The 18,517-nt window shown below is 37.3% G+C and overlaps 1 protein-coding gene and 1 pseudogene across 1 annotated transcript; both read right to left on the reverse strand.

Moving 5' to 3' along the window:
• Positions 1-634: 634 nt before the first annotated feature.
• LOC116146122 lies at positions 635-2,249 on the reverse strand. The gene is made up of 4 exons (XM_031431534.1): positions 1,979-2,249; positions 1,741-1,859; positions 1,511-1,608; positions 635-1,160 (listed from the first exon to the last, which is right to left on the reverse strand). The coding sequence occupies exons 1-4, from the start codon at positions 2,247-2,249 to the stop codon at positions 836-838; spliced, it is 813 nt and encodes a 270-aa protein (XP_031287394.1). The 3' UTR covers positions 635-835.
• A 1,115-nt stretch (positions 2,250-3,364) lies between these two features.
• Positions 3,365-18,517, reverse strand: part of LOC116146123 — a 48,791-nt pseudogene continuing 33,638 nt past the window's right edge.

Raw genomic sequence — 18,517 nt, forward strand, 5'->3', positions numbered from 1 at the left:
CTTATGCTAGGTTGGACAAGTGTTAAACCGAACTTATTCTGGGTCGAACTATAACCTCGCGGAATTTTGACTTCTCCGAACTTAATAGAAAAATCACACACCAAATATATATATGTGTGTGTGTGTGTGTGTGTGTGTGTGTGTGTGTGTGTGTAAAGAGCGCATTAATTCCTAGATCTCGAGCTTATTGATATATTTTATATATAAAGACATCGATCCTCAGAATACATTGTGAGCAATATATATATACATTAATTATATAATAGCAAACAAATTATACATACATTTCTACATTAATTTTACGGCAATATTTTGAGTGTGTTTTGCATGGCCTCCCCAAAAAAGAGCCCTATTTCTTTTCTTGTTCTAGCAAAGAGACTATCAGCAGTCCATAAGTTCTTATTGTTATGCATTGGAAACATAAACTTAATGCTAGCTATTTAAATATAATAATAACAACTACTAAAGCAGAAATAAATGGAGAAAATTAAATGTAAAAATAAAGAATACCAAGAATTAACGAGGTTCGGTATTATAACCTACGTCTTCGGGCGCTACAAAAGAAAACTCCACTATCTCCAAATAATATTACAACTTTTTGGGCAGTACTACAAATACCCAAACTATATGGGCATTAAAACAATTACCGAAAACAAAGAGGAGATACAACAAAACTTTTCAACTAAAGGGTCTTTAATGAAAGAACCCTAACAAGAGGGGTGTAATGTAAATACAATTTGTTATGCTTATTACTATGTCTTGAGTCTTTATATATAGGCCCCAAAAGTTCCTCTACTTTCATTTCTAAGCAATATGGGACATACTAACTTTTGGCCTATTTTATATAAGTCCCTAAACCTTTCTCTATTTTTACTTCTACCCCATGAGGGATTTTGCTAAATGAGCCATTTTTCCAACACTTATTAACAGGTTTTTGAGGGTCGATGTCTTTGTGTTGGAGAAGTTCAGACAATGCTTCTGAGAGAATAAGCTTAGTTGGTGGTGGAGTGGCCGGAGATGGAGATTCTTGTTCAGGAGATGAATCACAGGTATATATGGTGGACTGGATTCTTATAATATCAACCCCTCCATCGTTATTCATCACCACTACGCTGCTCGGCAACCTTTCCGCATAGAATCCTTTGTTCTTTCTCATGTGTCTGTCGAAACATTTACACATTTTCTCAGTACTCACCTTAGTTCCTTGACAATATGTTTCAATTCTTCCTTTATTATTGAACAAACCTTCAAGTTGATTTTGTTCAAAGCAAGCAAGAAATTTAGTCAAAATTGTTTTCTAAACAGTTAAATAACACCAACTAATGTGATATTGGTTTTTAAAGCCAAGGATGTTCATGCTATATGTAGTTCTTTTCTCTAAAGAATGTCCACTTTTTCTTTTTCAGAATGTATTTTACAGATAAAAATGTCCTAATTAAAAAATTATTCTATATATATGGCATCCATTAATTTGAAATTTTAAGTAGCTAGTGTTCACAAGGACATGTACCTATCGAGAACCACTAGGTTAGCATGAAGGTTTGTAGTTTTCTCAAGAACAACAAGCTTCAACGGATGTCCCATGGCCAATTGCATAAAGGGAACCACCTGCATGGGATGGGATGGGAATGATATTCATATAAAGTTATACATAAAATAAATAATATACCGGAAATGAATAATCTTTCCTCCATGAACGTTAATTTTCCACAGAGATTGCTCGGAAAAAAGAATACGAACCCCTTTTTGTTCACACAGCTCAATTATCCCACGAGTCTCTTCGTTATTCCATTCGCTTCTAGATTTGAATGCTAACAAATTGCCAAAGTCATACGTCCAAATCCTTGTCTTGCATGACACTTTCTCAAAATAAAAAAATAAAAAAAGAAAGCATCAAAACTCAGCATGAAAACGACGAAAATATGTGTTAATCTGCAAACTTCTCTATAAAACTAGCAAGAAAAATTAAGATTCCTACATGCGAGGGGAATCCAAGGCATGACACCGAGGAGAGTAACGGTGCAATTAGATGGAATGACATGGTCGAGTGTCCATTGGAGAGGCCCCCAAGAGAATTGCTTCAATGCGTCCATCACGATTACAACATGCCTATCAGAACTCAGGCAGCCGGGTGACCCTCTTGGCACCAAAATTTCAGCCAATGTAGCGTTTGTATTTGCTGGTTTTGTGGTGGGGCGTTCTGGTGTTGCATCACTGTCAACATCTTCTGCTTTGATGCAAACCGCCATCGAAATATATTTTACTGTATAACCGCGGAGTAAAAGAGAGAGATGTTTGCACTGTGAAAAAAAAAGGGAATAGTGAGAAAGGGAATTGCTTGTTGGGAATAGTTGTATTTATATGTAGGGGAGCCCCAAAGTTGATATGGAACAAGACCACAGAAACAATTAAAAAACAAAACTGCATTGTTGTTGGAATAATAAAAGAATTGATGAAGAGATCTTGTTTTAATATATCGCATTATATAAAGCAAGAGTTACAAGGAATATTAGCATAGAAATGAATACCAATGAAAATATCTGCCGGCGACAAGAGAGACGTGTAAGGCCAATCAGTATTATACGACACTGTTGAGAAGCTATTGAAACTAGACGGAAATAACAAGTCTCTCCATTGGATGCGTTTGAGATTCCTACAAATTGGAGGCTTAAGGTGTTTTGGGACTCTTAATTGTCACGCTCACTTATACTACTTCTTGCTTTTTTTTGCCAACACCCATGTCTTCATACTTCTTATACTGAGCTCAATAAAAAATTGGGTAACAATATATAGCCCATCGATGAAGTTCTCAAATCTAGCTAACGATATGGACCTCTGCTTTTCAGGTGCTGAAGTTTGGCCCATCTAAGTTTGTGTTTTTGTAAGAAAACTTAAAGCAAAATATATGTAGAATTCATATCTCCATCCATTTTTTTTTTTTTTTTTTTCAAGGTAACTGGAGTATCTAGGCCTACATTAGAGTCTGTCTAATTCTCATAGTCATGGAACACCCTAAGCTTAATGGACCAAAGTAATAACACAGATGTGTTGAATACCTCTCTTATAACTCAAACACAAAACCCTTTAGATATAACTAACCTAGTAGTTAAAGGGTTTGTCATCTCGCCATAGGAGAGATATCTTCATCTATCTCAAGTCATTGATTTCGAAGAATTTTCATGGCTATTTTTTAATAAGGTGATAATAAATTTTATCATATTAGGATAAAAGCTCTGTTGTATAAACATCTTAAAAAACATGTCAAACTTTTGAAATCTTGAATCTGAATCTTGATAAATTCTTCACATAATATTAGAAGATAACAAATATAAAAGAATAGAAGTGGAACACAGGAATGGCCAAAGGGAAAATGAAATTAAACTCATAACGCTTAGATTACAAACGTAAAGATGAACAACAATCTGCCCACTTGATGACCATTACAAATGTCAAGCTATATTATTTGATTGAAGAATCCCACAAATGCTTGCTAATACTGCAGACAAATTCAAGCCACATCAAAACTAATTAAACATTTCACCACAAACAAACCAAACTAAGACACAGCAATGAAGAATAAGCAGCAACACTACCATATTTATAGAAGACAATATCGTAACCATATAATATAATCTCTTAAACCCTGGAATCCAAAGCCATAATGGTGCTGAGATTCATCGGATGCATATACTGGGTGGATCCAGTCATGATCTGCTGTACGATAATTCTGTTGCCCTTCTCTGATGGATGAAATGGATCCCAAAATGCATACAAATCTCTGTTGGGGCACAAGTTTGAGGCGATTGTGCAGAGGCCAATGCCATTGTAGGGTCCTTGTCCGCAACACGCTATCTTTGATGTCACAAACCCTGTGAAAAATTTACCATATTTCAAAATTAACATGCATCTCACTTCAGCTAATCAATCTTCCTAATCCTAATTAGACAATTCTGGGTCCAAATCTAGCATCAATAAATGCCAGAGGACCAATGACGAGACATCAATAAAGGGCATTTACTCAATATATCTGTTTTCATCATTCTGTCATGTTATTGTCAATCGGGTAGTTGCATCTATTAACTCATGTGAAGATATGACTGATTGACTTACCATATGCTTGAGGGTTACTGATGAAGTCCATGTGCATATCAAAAGCATTTGCAGCAACGAAAATATCTGATCCGATTTCGCTGTTGAGATTGTTTATCAGTTGGACAAGTTGTGGGTTAAACAAGCCAGCTGCTCGTTCCAATTCCACTGAACATTCACCATTTCTGCTATGCATAGCCAGCTCCGCAGGGACACAACCCAATGGCCCAGTTCCCGTGACCAAAACCCGACGTGCTCCTAATTCATACAGCCTCTGCATTGTCAGAAGTAGCAGTTTAATATAAAGTAATTAAGATTGTAATAGTTGTTTTCTTAATTAGTATATATATCTATATATATGATGTTGAATGTTTTTGAGGCTATTTTTAAGTAATTAGAATTGATGTGGATCTCATTGATTAAGGCTTTTTAATAAGGAAATTCTGATTCGTGAAGTTATAAATGGCTTCTGAACGAAACAGCAAAGTCCCTGTTGGCCTCACCAACCAAGCAAATCCTGTAATAACTCACTCTATCATCACAAACTAGAAAGCAAATCTTATCAATCCATCATAAATACGTCCCCACATCATTATTATAATGTTTATTTTCTTCTGTTTCGTGACCATTAAATGAAAAAACTCCGATGATAATTACTTAATTATATAAAAAGAACCCAAAAATAAAATACATAACGTACAAACATGGTAGTAGCTTGAGTGTTGTTTGTACCAAGGATAGTAAATTAAAATACCTGTAAGATTTTGCGGTACTCAGAAATAAGATACACAACGTAATCGGTAGAGAAAACTGGCGGGATCGTCAGAAAGGGCCCAAATAGTAGTTGTTGACGAAGTCATTGCCGCCAAGTGTGATGAGGACAAGGGCTTCGTTTACCAGTCGTTGAGTCTGCTCAGCTCCAATAAGTGCACTGACTCGCTGCTGGTATTGCTCAAAATACTGCAACTGCCTGGTGATTCGGATAATATTCAGCTGCAAAGTCAAATGAATTGTTTATAACTGAATGTTCTTGTAGGGGAAAACTAAAGTGAATGAATAAGTTTCATTTACAAATTGGATTCCAGTGTCATGGAGAATTCCGATCCCTGCAGAAGCAAAGTTTGCACCGACGAGAAGCCTCTCTCCAGTGAGTGCTGGGCTCAAGTATGGCAATGGGGGTCCATGCCAATTTGCTCACCTGATCATGATAAAACATGTCAACATAATATAACTATCACATACTACTATAATAAACACTATATAATCTGTCTCCGGCCAAGTCTTTCTCTTATGATAAACTTACGATAAGATCGGGAATGTTAATCCATTGGAGAAACGACCAGTTGGTCGATGATTAGGATAGTCAATGCCATACGGGTATGAATCAGCTCGTGCAGTAGTGGCGAGTTAGTTATTGTTGCCATTATCGACAAGCGAATCACCGACACGAAGAACGCCCTTGCCTCAGCTCGAGAAGCAACACCCCCCATGTGATTAACAGACCTAAAATGAACCAGGAAGCGATACCTGAGAGCCAGCTGCGGCCATAATGACCTTAAAACACTAGAACTTGAGTTTGAGAAACTTAATTTACCTCCACCCTTGGAGATGAATGAGTGAATCTATTATCTATATATATATATATATATTTGTGTTGTCTACAATTTGATGCATTATTAAATGGTGAGTTCTACCACCAGTGGAGTTAGATAGGGACTGTAGATGCTAAAATTTACGGTTATGGAAAGAAAGTCTAATCCTGTGAGGTTGAGGCCACTGACAATCCACTGAACCTACACACAAAGCAAACAACCGTGAAGCTTATGTGAATACCAATACATGTGGTGTCTGTCGTAGGCACTCTAACGCTCAAGTCAATAAGGCTGAATAAGGCAATTTAGTGAGAGCTAAAGGAAGGAAGGGTTATTGAAAGTTTAGTCGAAGACTAAAACTACGACGTAGGTGTATAACTCTTAGGAGTAAAAGCTTGGGAGAAAGTAAGTGGTATTGAAACTGAATGCCTAATGGGAGGCGTGACCTCTATTTATATAGTAGTCGTAGGATCTTCGTATCCTAGTAGGACTTTGAGTCCATAATGGTAGAGATTTAGTGAATAGGAAAGATCCTGATTTACTTGCCTCAATAGGATTAAAAGTCCTAATTCACATAAGATACAGAATCTTGGGCGAATTAGGATAAAACCCAAATAGGAAACAGGTGTATTAGGGCTTTTAGTGAGATTTTGACCCTTCAGAGGCCATCATGGACCAATGGGCCTAGCTCTAGGTAGGCTAATGGCGATACCCAATCTGAAGAGAAGTTGGGTTTAGGCCTTGTGTTTGGCCCATGACATGAATTCTGACATAGGCCCAATCAGAATTGGGCCACGACCTTGGACTTACATAGTAGAAATTACCTGTTTATCAGGCCCAAGATGATTTTTGGCCCATACATTTAGCCCCCCACTCTCTAAGCTAAGGAGTACTTAGCTTCGAGAGTAATCAGTCTAAATAGAGGTCAATTAGGCCGGAGACGGTGTTCTAAATAGAGGTCGGTGCCCTCGACTGAGTGAAGGTGTTCTATCTTGAGGAATGAAGGTGGTCCTTTTTAGATGTCCCTACTCGGCTGAACAAGCTGAGTGGTAGGATGCGAAATGCACCTTTGTAGATGTCCCCACTCAGCTAACCGAGCCGAGTGGTAGGATGCCAATGCATCCTTTGTAGATGTCCTCATTCGACTAACCGTGCCAAGTGAGATGTTGCAAGGTATATCCTTTGTAGATGTCCTTACTCGACCTACCAAGCTGAATGCGAGTGTCGTCTGCTTATGAACTTTTGTATGAAAGATTTTAACACTTCAAGGACTAGAGCTCGAGTCAACTTGTCCAAGCGAGGTAAGTTTTGTCTGAGTGCGATTTGGTGGTGCCAAGAGAATGAGACGTGTGTAATGTAGGGTTTCGTAGACTTTGAGAGGGAAATGGAAGATTGCAAATCCCAAGGTGAGCCTATCACGCGACATGTGTATGGTAGGGATTTCATCTTCCTGTTGAGCGGGAATTTGAAAAGTCACAACCAATCGGATGTTGCCGCGTGTGACCTCTGATAGGTTGGACACTTAGAAAATAGGGGAACGCGGTTGGGTGACTATACATCTACATTTGCTACCGTTTCACTTTCCCTCAAAGTCTTCTTTTTTGCAATAGCACTTCTCGACGATTATAGCCATTGTTCATGGTAAAATTCTACTTCTTTACAGAAATCGACTTCTTTTCTCTTTGCTTTCATTCTCTTTGCATTTTTGAGGCAGTTTGGGCAAGTTTAGACAAGTTTTCTCAAGTGATTTGGTGTTTTTCCGGTTTCTTTGGTTTTGTTTGAAGTTTCTGGAAGTTTGAGTGAATTTTTCTGGGTTTGGTTTTATTTTGGGGTAAGGACTAGGTTATTGGGGTAATTTTGTTTGGATTCTAGGAATTTTGAGGCATTTTTAAAGAGTTCTCTTTAAAACGAAAGGAAGGCTAAAACGAATCTGGGAATTCTGGGAGTAGTAGGTTTTCTAGAAGAAAGAAAAAAGGATTAAGTTACCTTGTGTCTCCATTCGGCTTGCCCAGTGCGCTTAACTAAGTCGAGCGATAACTCCTAGGATTAGCGTAGTTTTGGAGCCGGTTGAGGTTAAGGTCGACTTGGTCATCCGGTCGGTCAACTAGACTGAGTCGAGTGTAGTGAGGGAATTTGAAGTGGTAAAAACTACTACTCCGATGTCGTCGCATATCGAGTCGAGTGAGGAGAGTCAGAGAGAGATGAAAATGGGAGGTGAGTATGAGAATGCTCCCACTATGGTGGTACTGGAGAAGAAGGTGATGTGCCAGTGGGAATTCCCAAAAGGCTAAGTGTAGCTATGGCCGAGCCAACTCCTATTGTGTCGAGTGATGATGACTCTGATGGGGAAGGGGAAAGTGGGGAAGAGAGTGATGGAGAGCCAAGCAACAATCCCGAGGACAAGCCCTCGACAAGTGGGAGTTTTAGGGATGAGCCAAGCTGACCAGGCGATGGTATCTTACCATTGGATTATCCCCCCGAGCTCACGCAAGATGACAAGTGGAGAATAAGAACCATATACCACATACCAAACTCGGTAGAGATAAGGTTGCCGAAGCACTATGAAAGAGTCGACTGGATGTGCCAAGATGGATCGGCATGTACGACATCTACTTCTATGATGGGCAGAGGTTGTCGATTCCCCAGTTGATTTGGGAGGTTTTGAATCACTTCATGATTGTGCCGACTCAAATCATGCCAAATGGATGGAGGTTGTTGATGTCATTGGAGCTCCTTTGCACCATGAACTGAGTGAGGTTTCGATCACACGAGCTCCTTTACTCCTACTACCTGAAGGAGCACGACAAGGACAGGGGCAAGTATACCGTTACCCTGAAGCATGACCGACTCCACCTGGTTGTTAGTAATCGACGAACGATGGCAATGGAAAAACAAAAAAATTTCGCTTATCGATTACTCTGATTTTGCCAAGATTAGGGTCTAATGTGTATATATTTTACATGCTTAAATAGAAATAAAGAAAATTCGTACAAGGACTAGATTATACCTGCAATTGGAGGCTCCATCAATGTCTCTAAATGTGATTCGCTATCGATTCGAGAATGGAATTGAACTCACGTCGTCCACATGAAGACAGTACACCAATAACCAAGAATTAATTTTGGTAGAATTAATTCTAGGCTTTAAAGAGTCAAGTAATGGAAGAGAGTGAATAGAGAAGAGACCAAAAATTCTTCTCTCAATTTCAATGCACAGCCAGGGAATGAATTAGGTTCAATAAACCTAATTTTGCTTCATTTATATAATGAGGCAAATATCCCTTCCACCCCTCAAGTTTAGCAACAACCCAACTTAGGTAGAATTGCATATAAACCCAACTTAATTATTTAGTTTAAATATTAATATTAACTCTAATAATTAAATTTATAATTTTTCTTAATTTCTCCAATAATAAAATTGGACATAGGCTACAACCTCAATAAATTTAATTACACAGCAAAATTACCAATATGGCCATTCATCTAAAAGACAAATATACCCTTCCAAAAAGTCACCATCCTTAAATTGTCTTCTAAATGTGTGACCCATAGGCTCCTTATAATATCGGTAGTAAGTAGTATCGCGATTGACACCAATCAATCATCTTACTACACATAGACCAAGATTGACCCCTAGCTAGGCATCATGACCACTCGATAGATTCGAATTCAATGAAATAGTTACATATCAACGATATGGCTACCGTGCAATCAAATCCTTTCATCACACGTTATCTCATCGAGGCTGAGGTAAAGAAATAGTGTCAACCGCAGTTATCCTTGATATGTTTGTATTCAATTACTAGACCAATGACTGCAATAATAAATTGGATTAAGCTAGAGCTGGGCATTTGGGACCAGGTCCAAAAACCCTGTGCTAGGAGCCTAGGACCAGTCCTTTAGAGGACCAATCCTAGCAGGCATGCTCCCAAAACCGGACCAGGCCTAATGAGGAAGGCTCAGTCCCTCCATTGGGCCCTCCTCTAGTTCCAGGCCCGAGCCCAAACCCTTTTGGTTTATTTTTTTAGCCCTCTTGACAATTACATAAAACCCCCTATAAATTTTGAAATAAACAGAAATTATAAGGGTTAAAATAAAATTTTACACCCCTCCCCCCCCCCCAATGCTACATTATAAATATCCCCTAAATTTCTTATTTTTTCCACACCACTCAATCTCTCTACTCTCTACTCTCTACTCCAAATCTCCAATCAAATTCGCATTCAATTTATATTTATATTTATTATTTATCCATATTATTATTTATTTATTTACATTTTTCTATTTTTCAATATCATCTCTTATTCATATTATTATTATTTAATTTTTCCATTTTAATTATTTATTATTTTATCATAAATTCATAATGGATTCCCAAAATGATGCATTCGAAGGATCATCCCCGAATGAGTTTTACGTTCCATCCACTGAAGAAATGGAAGTGTTCAACCCATTTTCACCCTTTCCTCTAGAGGCAGCAACTGCAATTCAACAACCACATTCGGCCAAGACGAGGTGCAGTCAAACAAAAGCGAGATGCGACACAACGGGCACGGGCATGGCCCAACCCCCCCGACTATCAAAGAGGGGCATGTCCGATGTATGGCGACACTTCACCAAATCAAAACGGCCAAAGACAAATAGGGAGGGGGAAGATCATGTGGGGTATGTAATTTCTGTGGAACCATTATTAGCGTTGAGAATGGGACTTTGACGATGCGATGACACTTAGAGAAGAAGCACCCTCAAATAATGTCGCTATCTAGTACATTTTCAATTAGATCAGGTAGGCAAATTCAAACTCAAGTTAATTTTAATCCACAATCCTCAACACTCTCAACGTGACAATACAATGCACATGTTGCACGAGAAGAAATAGCAAGATTCATAGTTGCTACGGACTCTCCCATTTGTTTATTTGAAAATCCTTATTTTATTAACATGATTAAAACTGCATTTTGTCCAGCATATAACCCTGTTAGTAGAAGTACAAGTAGAAGAGATATACTAAAACTTTATAACAAAATAAATAATAAACTTAAAAACAAATTTCAAAATTTTAGGAATATATCTATTGCACTTACATCAAACATATGGGCTTGTAGATCAAAAACAGATTTTTTAACTGTCACAATACATTTCTTAGATCATAGTTGGGGTTTACGACAAAAATTGATGGGTTTTAAACCATTATATGAAAAACATAGTGCTGACACTATTTATTTTACAATTCTTGAAGTTTTACAAGAATATGTATTAACTAATAGAGTTGTAGCGCTAACACTTGATAATTCAGCTACTAACACCGCGACAATCTCTTTATTTGAAAAGAGATTGGATCCGTGTGGTGAAGGCAATTTTTTTCACAAGAGATGTGCTTGCCACATCATCAATTTGACTGTTAAAGTAGGTTTAGATGCTATACATTCGAAGATGGAGAGAGTGCGCGCGGCTATTGTATTTATCGTCCGCGGTAGCAATAAAAGATGGCAGGAGTACGTCAAATATTGTAGGCAAGAGGACCCATCGGTTCGACCTTTGAAGTTATGTACGGACATGCCTATCTGTTGGAACTCCATCTACTTGATGTTGGAAAAAGATTTGCCAACCGCAAGACAAATTACAGATTTCGTTAACCGAAAGAACCATCCAGAGAAAGTTGTCAGCTATGATGACTGGGTGATTTGTGAACTTTTTTATTCATTTCTTAAATCTTTTTATGATTCCACTAATACATTAAGTGGTATTTATTATCTGACTACTAATTTAGCATTAGATATTTTACTTCAAATTTCTAAAGCTTTTGCTAAATATAGATATAATGACGTTTCAATGGAAATTGTTTTAAAGATGGAAGAAAAATACAAGAAATATTGGTTAGATATTCCATTCTTATATGGATTAGGCCTTGTTGTAGATCCTAGGTTTAAATTACACGTAGTTAACTGTATAATTATTGAGATAGGCCAACATTTAGGACATGATTATATGTCTTATTTGACTGACTTTAAGCAAAAATTGGAAAGCCTTTTTTCTTTATATCAGAACAGGTACAATGGAAGTGGAAGTGGAACGTCCAAGAGAGACAATCAGGACCCTGATGAAGACCTACATCAAGGATCGAGCATGTGGACGTATATGGAACATGACGGAAGTAGCAGCTCCAGCTCGTACATACATGGACCAAATGAGCTGAATCTCTGCCTACAAATGGACCTGTCCTACATGACAAAGAAGGAGAAATGTGAGATGGATTTGCTTCAATGGTGGAACCAACATCAAAGTCGATTCCCCATTGTAGCCCAAATGGCATGTGACATTTTATCTGTGTTGGTTTCTACAATTACATCCAAGTCAGCATTTTCAACGAGTGGCTAGATTGTTGAAAACAAAAGATGCTCTTTAATTGATGAGATGATTAAAGTGATAACCTGTTTACGGAATTGGTTTCATGCAGAGCGAAGACTACAACAGAAGATCCCGAACTACTCGAATTCTTTAGGAACACATATTTTAATGATTTAAATATTGTTGACAATGAAGATGAATAATTTAATAAAAAATTATTTGATTGTTTATTTATGAAGCGTGAATGTTTGATTGTGTGAATATTACATTTATGTTAACATTAACCATTATTTTATTTATTATTTTATTATTTTTTAAAATTAATTAAACTTTTAAAAACTTACTAATCTACCCCTGATACTCAACCCCCCTACAGAATTTCATTTCACCCCTAAAATATAAAAAAAGATGGGGGGAAAATAAAAGTTTGCATGCCCATAGGACCGGTCCGGTCCTATGGGCCCAAGATCGATCCTAGGGACCAGTCCGAGTCTTGAAATTGCTCATGGGCCTGGGATCGGCGATTGATCCTAAATGGGACTGGTCCTTGACCAGCTCTAGATTGAGCAACAACTCAATCCCACTGTGGCCATAGCTTTAGTGTCACTGTCATTCACTGAATTGCGTCGTGAGATAACTTCTACCGTACTTGAGAGTCATGAATCCTTTGTCGATCCACCATAGTCTTGATACACTCCTCGATGTAGCTAATCACTGTCGTATTGATAGCTTTGAATAGAACTACATTAGGCTAATGTCAGACTACACCAATCGGTGCCCAAGGCGCTCCAGTGATCTCAAGTCTAAGGATCACATGCACCACCATTCATTAGATGATATATTACATAGACATTAGGGTTACCATCCATATGGAATCCTCTAATGGGTCTGTCCATTGAACTTGCCTGTAGCTAGCACCCACGTGTTGCACCAGGTTGTTGGTAAACAACCTGGACAAGTGAGATCAGTCACTACCTTTCGACAGGGTCGTTCAACACTATGATAGTCTTACCATATTATTTGTGTCCTTGGTCAGAATAGTACTGGGGCTATGGACATTTATAGAATGGCCACCATATGTGATCATAGGGTTCTCACCATCAAGATTTCAAACACTTGATACCCTTGTCACGGTTCTGTCATCCAAAGGACATTTATCAATACACACAATTATGATTTACAGATGTTTTTTATTGATTAATAAACATTATTACAAAGAGTCAATTTTACAATCATCGATTGGCTCTAAGGCACCTACTCTAACAATCTCCCACTTGCACTATAGCCAATCATTCATGTATTTAATACCAAATGACCTTAAATGCGTTTCATGCTTTTACAGCGACAAAGGCTTCGTCAGTGGATCGGCAAGATTGTCATCTATATGCACTTTACTAATCTACACATCTTTCCTCTCAACCATTTCCCTAATGAGATGAAATCATCTGAGTATGTGTCTGGACTTTTGGTGAGACTGTGGCTCCTTTGTTTGAGATATTACTCCATTGTTGTCGTAATAAACATCTATTGGATCAACAATTGTGGAGACCACACCAAGTTCGGTGACAAACTTGTTAATCCAAACTGCCTTCTTGGCCACATCAAATAATGTGATATACTTAAGCTCCATTGTAGAGTCTTCTATAGTGCTTTGCTTAGATTCTTCCAGCTCACCGTATCCCCATTCAGACAAAATACAAACCCAAATTGTGAATGATAATTATCTCTATCCATTTGGAAATTAGCTAGCATCACTGTATCCCCTTGCAGTAAGCCAAGAACATATCCTTAGTCTTTTTCAGGTACTTAAGAATGTTCTTAACAGCTATCCAGTGACGCTCACCTAGATCCGATTGATATCTACTAAAGGTGCTCAACGCACATGAGACATCAATCCAAGTACACAACATGACATACATGATGGATCCAATTGCTAAAGTATATGGGATCCTCTTCATTCTATCTCTTTCATCTTGTGTTTTAGGACATATATCCTTAAAGAGATAGACACCATGTGACATCGGAAGAAATCCTTTCTTGGATTCTTCCATACTGAATTTCTTTAGTACTTTGTATATGTCCCCGCTCTATCTCGGTAAATCTTTATTCTAAGGATGTAGGCTGCTTCTCCTAAGTTCTTCATGGAGAAGCACTTGGATAACCAAGTCTTTATCAACTGTAAGTTCTGTATATCATTCCCGATCAGAAGTATGTCGTCAACATACAATACCAAGAATGTCATTGTGCTCTCACTTAATTTCTTGTAAACTTAGGGCTCATCTTCATTCTTGATAAAACCCAATTTTTTTATGGCTTCACCAAAACGAATGTTCCAGCTCCTTGAAGCTTACTTGCGTCCATAAATGGACCTCTACAACTTGCATATCTTATTAGCTTGTCCATCAAGAACGAAACCATCGAGTTGTGTCATATACATATTGGTAGCATGCCAAATGCTCCAAATTAATAACCTTCCTAACCTAACTACTGAATTATATATAGGGTAAGCAAGGGTCGATCCCACAGGGAATGATTCGATTAATTTCTATATTCTAAAACAATGAAAACAACAGAAAAATAAAATAAACCCTAAACAGTAAACATGACAATAGTAATGAAAGGCGGTTGTAGTCAAGGCAAACTAAAGTAAAACAAAGAAATCTCTAATGGTAGAAAATATTAGGTTAAAAACAACCAGTTCTTGGTTCAAGATCCACCTAAACATGCATTGGACATAAACTAATCGTAACACTATTCTATCTCGTTATTATGGAACTACTGACCCTAGGAAACAACAAGCTCTGTTACCTGAATTTTCCCTTAATTGTCACTACTGAAATAAGCTCTTGAAGTAGATCCCAACCCTTGAACAACCTAGAATAAGCTCTCTAAGTTTAATTCAATGGTAGCCTTAAGAATTAGGAAAATAGATCAATCTAAGCAACAATCTCGCAAGCTCGGATTATTTAACTTAGGTTATGTTATTCAAGATGATAGATTGAAAACTTGTCCATAATCATCTATCATCATGTCTTACTCATTGAATAGAAATAGGACAATTACGTATCACAATTCCTAATTCTAACAAATAAAATTTCAATTAAACAATTCAACAAGCCATTACTAAATCACTCAAACAGAAAATTATAAACAACAGAATAACATAAACAATTCCAATAAAAACAAGATTAAGAACATGTTACTGAAGTTAAGTTACACCAATGACATGAATTTAGGCTTCAAATCCCCTTGAACTAAAGAAGAAAGATCAACCGCACATCTCGACCTAGAAAGTAAAAAAACTGAAAAACAAAACTCCACTGCCCTCTCTCTCTAGTTAACCTAACACTCCTCAATAAATAACATGTTTTTTCTCTTAATTCTACCCTAGGAATAATGGAAAATCTTTCCTAGACGTTTCCTAAAAGTTAGACTTCCAGATTTGTTAAAATCTTATCAGATATGGAAAATAAAATTTGTCTTCAGCTTGCACTAGGATTCTGGTAATGTAAGAGATCTTTCCTGGGCTCATTCACTTCATAAAAATTTTATTCCCGGATGTTTAGATGAATCTGGGCTTTTGAATCACCTGCTTTCGATATCTGACCCTCCAGTTAGGCCCGTTCGAAGATTCAATACTCAGCCAGGAAATCCTTCCACGACTAGGATTCCAGGTTCGGTTTTGCAACAACTAATGAGGAACCAAACGAACTCAGATTCTCACCCATAATACCTTTCTTGAAAGCTTGATTCGTCTACTTTATGTTTTTTTGAAGAACACTTTTGCAATCGAGAAATCTGACTCCATGAAAAACCTGAAAAACGTAGCATTGGTCAGAATAACAAAAATCTGGAATTTCCTAATCTTTTCTCAATTATTTCCTAAAGTCTATCCAAATATGCCAAACTTCTAAAATAAACTCTAATCAACTCAACTAGGCATAAAACATAGCAAAAAAAACATAATATGGAAGGAATAAAAAAAATATAAATTCCACTCTATCACTTATCCTCTTCAAGTTTTCCGTTCAGGAAAGCTGTTTTGACATTCATTTGTCAAATCTCATAGTCATGATATGTAGCAATCGCAAGCATAATTTGGATGGATTTAATCATGGCAATTGGCGAAAAGGTTTCCTCATAGTCAATACCATGAATTTGTTTGAAACCTTTGGCAACTAGTCGTGCTTTATAAGTGTGCACCTTGCCGTCCATGTTAGTCTTCTTCTTGAAGAGCCATTTACACCCTATGGGTTTTACCTCTTTAGGTGGATCCACCAGAGACCATACCTGGTTTCGGTACATGGAGTCCATCTCAGATTTCATGACTTCAAGCCATTTAACGGAATCTAGATCCAATATAGAGTCTTCGTAGGTTCTGGGTTCATTATCTTGGTAGACCAGTACGTCACCATGTTGAGTCACAAGAAAATCATATCTCTCGGGCTTATGGTGTACTCTTCTAGACCTACTAGCTCCTACGCTACTTGAGGTGGTTCACTTTGATCCATAGATTATGGAGTAAACTCCTCACAATGTTCAACCACTTCCTATGGCACATCTTTCCATCCTTCGTCTAATGTATTTTGTGGTTCTAGAACTTCATTGTTCTACTTTTCTCCCACTAGTACTTCTTTGGGAAAAAAATCATTTTCTAAGAAGACACCAGTACGAGCGACAAAAATTTTGCGCTCTTCTGGGTGGTAGAAATAGTATTCTTTGGTCTCTTTAAGATATCCTACAACTATACATTTGTTAGATTTTGGGCCCAGCTTGTTCGAAGGCAATTTCTTGACATAAGCTTCACAACCCCAAATCTTAGATAAGATAAGTTGGGCTTTTGCCCACTCCATAGTTCATATAGAGTCTTATCTACGGACTTTGATGGCATACGGTTCAGTACATGAGTCGTAGCCTCTAGGGCATAACCTCATAATGATGTAGGTAGATCACTAAAACTCATCATGGACCTAACCGTGTCAAGTAAGGTCATATTCCTCCTCTCAAACACTCCATTGTGTTGGGGTGTATATGGAGGGATGAGTTATGATACTATCCCACATTCCTTTACATCCCTTTAGGTATGTTAGAGTAGGTGCCCTAGAGCCAATCAATTATTATAAAATTGACTCTTTGTAATAATGTTTATTTATCAATAAAAGGCATATTCTTCTATATCATGTAAATTATAATTATATGTAATGATATATGTCCTTAGGATGGTACAACCATGACAACAGTATCAAGTGTTTCAAATCTTGATAGTGAGAACCTTATGATCACACATGGTGGCCATTCTAGAAATGTCCACAGCCCCAATATAATTCTAACCAAGGACATATATAATACGATAAGGCTATCATAGTATTAAACGACCCTATCGAAAGGCGGTGACTGATCTCACTTGTCAAGGTTGTTTGCTGACAACCTGGTGTAATGCATAAGTGCTTGCTGGAGGCAAGTTCACAGGACAGACCCACCAGAGGATTCCATATGGATGGTAACCCTAGTGTCTATGGAATAAATCCTCTAACGAATGGTGGTGCATGTGATCCTTAGAATTGAGATCACTAGAGTACCTTGTGCACCAATTGGTGTAGTTTGACACTAGCCCAACGTAGTTCTATTCAGAGATATCAATACGATAGTGATTGGCTACATCGAGGAGTGTATCAAGACTATGGTGGATCGACAAAGGATTCATCACTCCCGGGTATGGGAAAAGTTATCTCACTGCACAATTTAGTAAATGGCAATGACACTAAATCTGTGGCCATAGTGGGATTGAGTTATTGTCAATCCAATTTATTTATTCGGTCATTGTCCAATAACTGAGTACAAAGATATCGAGGATAACTGAGGTTGACACTATTTCTACGCTTAGTCTCGATGAGATAACTGATGATGAAAGGATTTGATTGCACGGTAACCATATCATTGATAGGTATATATTTCGCTGAATTGGAATCTATCAAGTGGCCATGATGCCTTGCTAGGGGCCAATCTTGGTTTGTGAGTAGTGAGACAATTAATTGGTGTTAATCGTAATACTACTCACTACCGATATAATAAGGAGCCTACGGGTCACACACTTGAAGATAATTTAAGAATCAGTTTGTGAAATGGGTAATTTTCATCTTTTAGGATGAAATGGTATTTTGGTAATCTCACAGTGCAATTAAATTTGCTAAGGTTGTTGCCTGTATTTAATTTTAATATTAAAATTAAAATCAATGAGATTATATTTAAATATATGTGCACATTTATTTAAATGGATTATTATTATTAATTAAATGTTAATATATTTTTTATATATTAATTGATTTTAATTATAATAATAATTAATTAAAAATTAAAATACCATAAAGGGTGTGTTTGGTTGCAAGTATGGATTAACTTGAGAATCCATGACTATTCCTATTGGGATTAAGGTTTTAATTAAGTCACACTATATAAGTGAAATTTAATTAAAACATAATATATAATTTT

This window comes from Pistacia vera, unplaced genomic scaffold (assembly GCF_008641045.1).
Source record: "Pistacia vera cultivar Batoury unplaced genomic scaffold, PisVer_v2 Contig472, whole genome shotgun sequence".
NCBI classification, from domain to species: domain Eukaryota; kingdom Viridiplantae; phylum Streptophyta; class Magnoliopsida; order Sapindales; family Anacardiaceae; genus Pistacia; species Pistacia vera.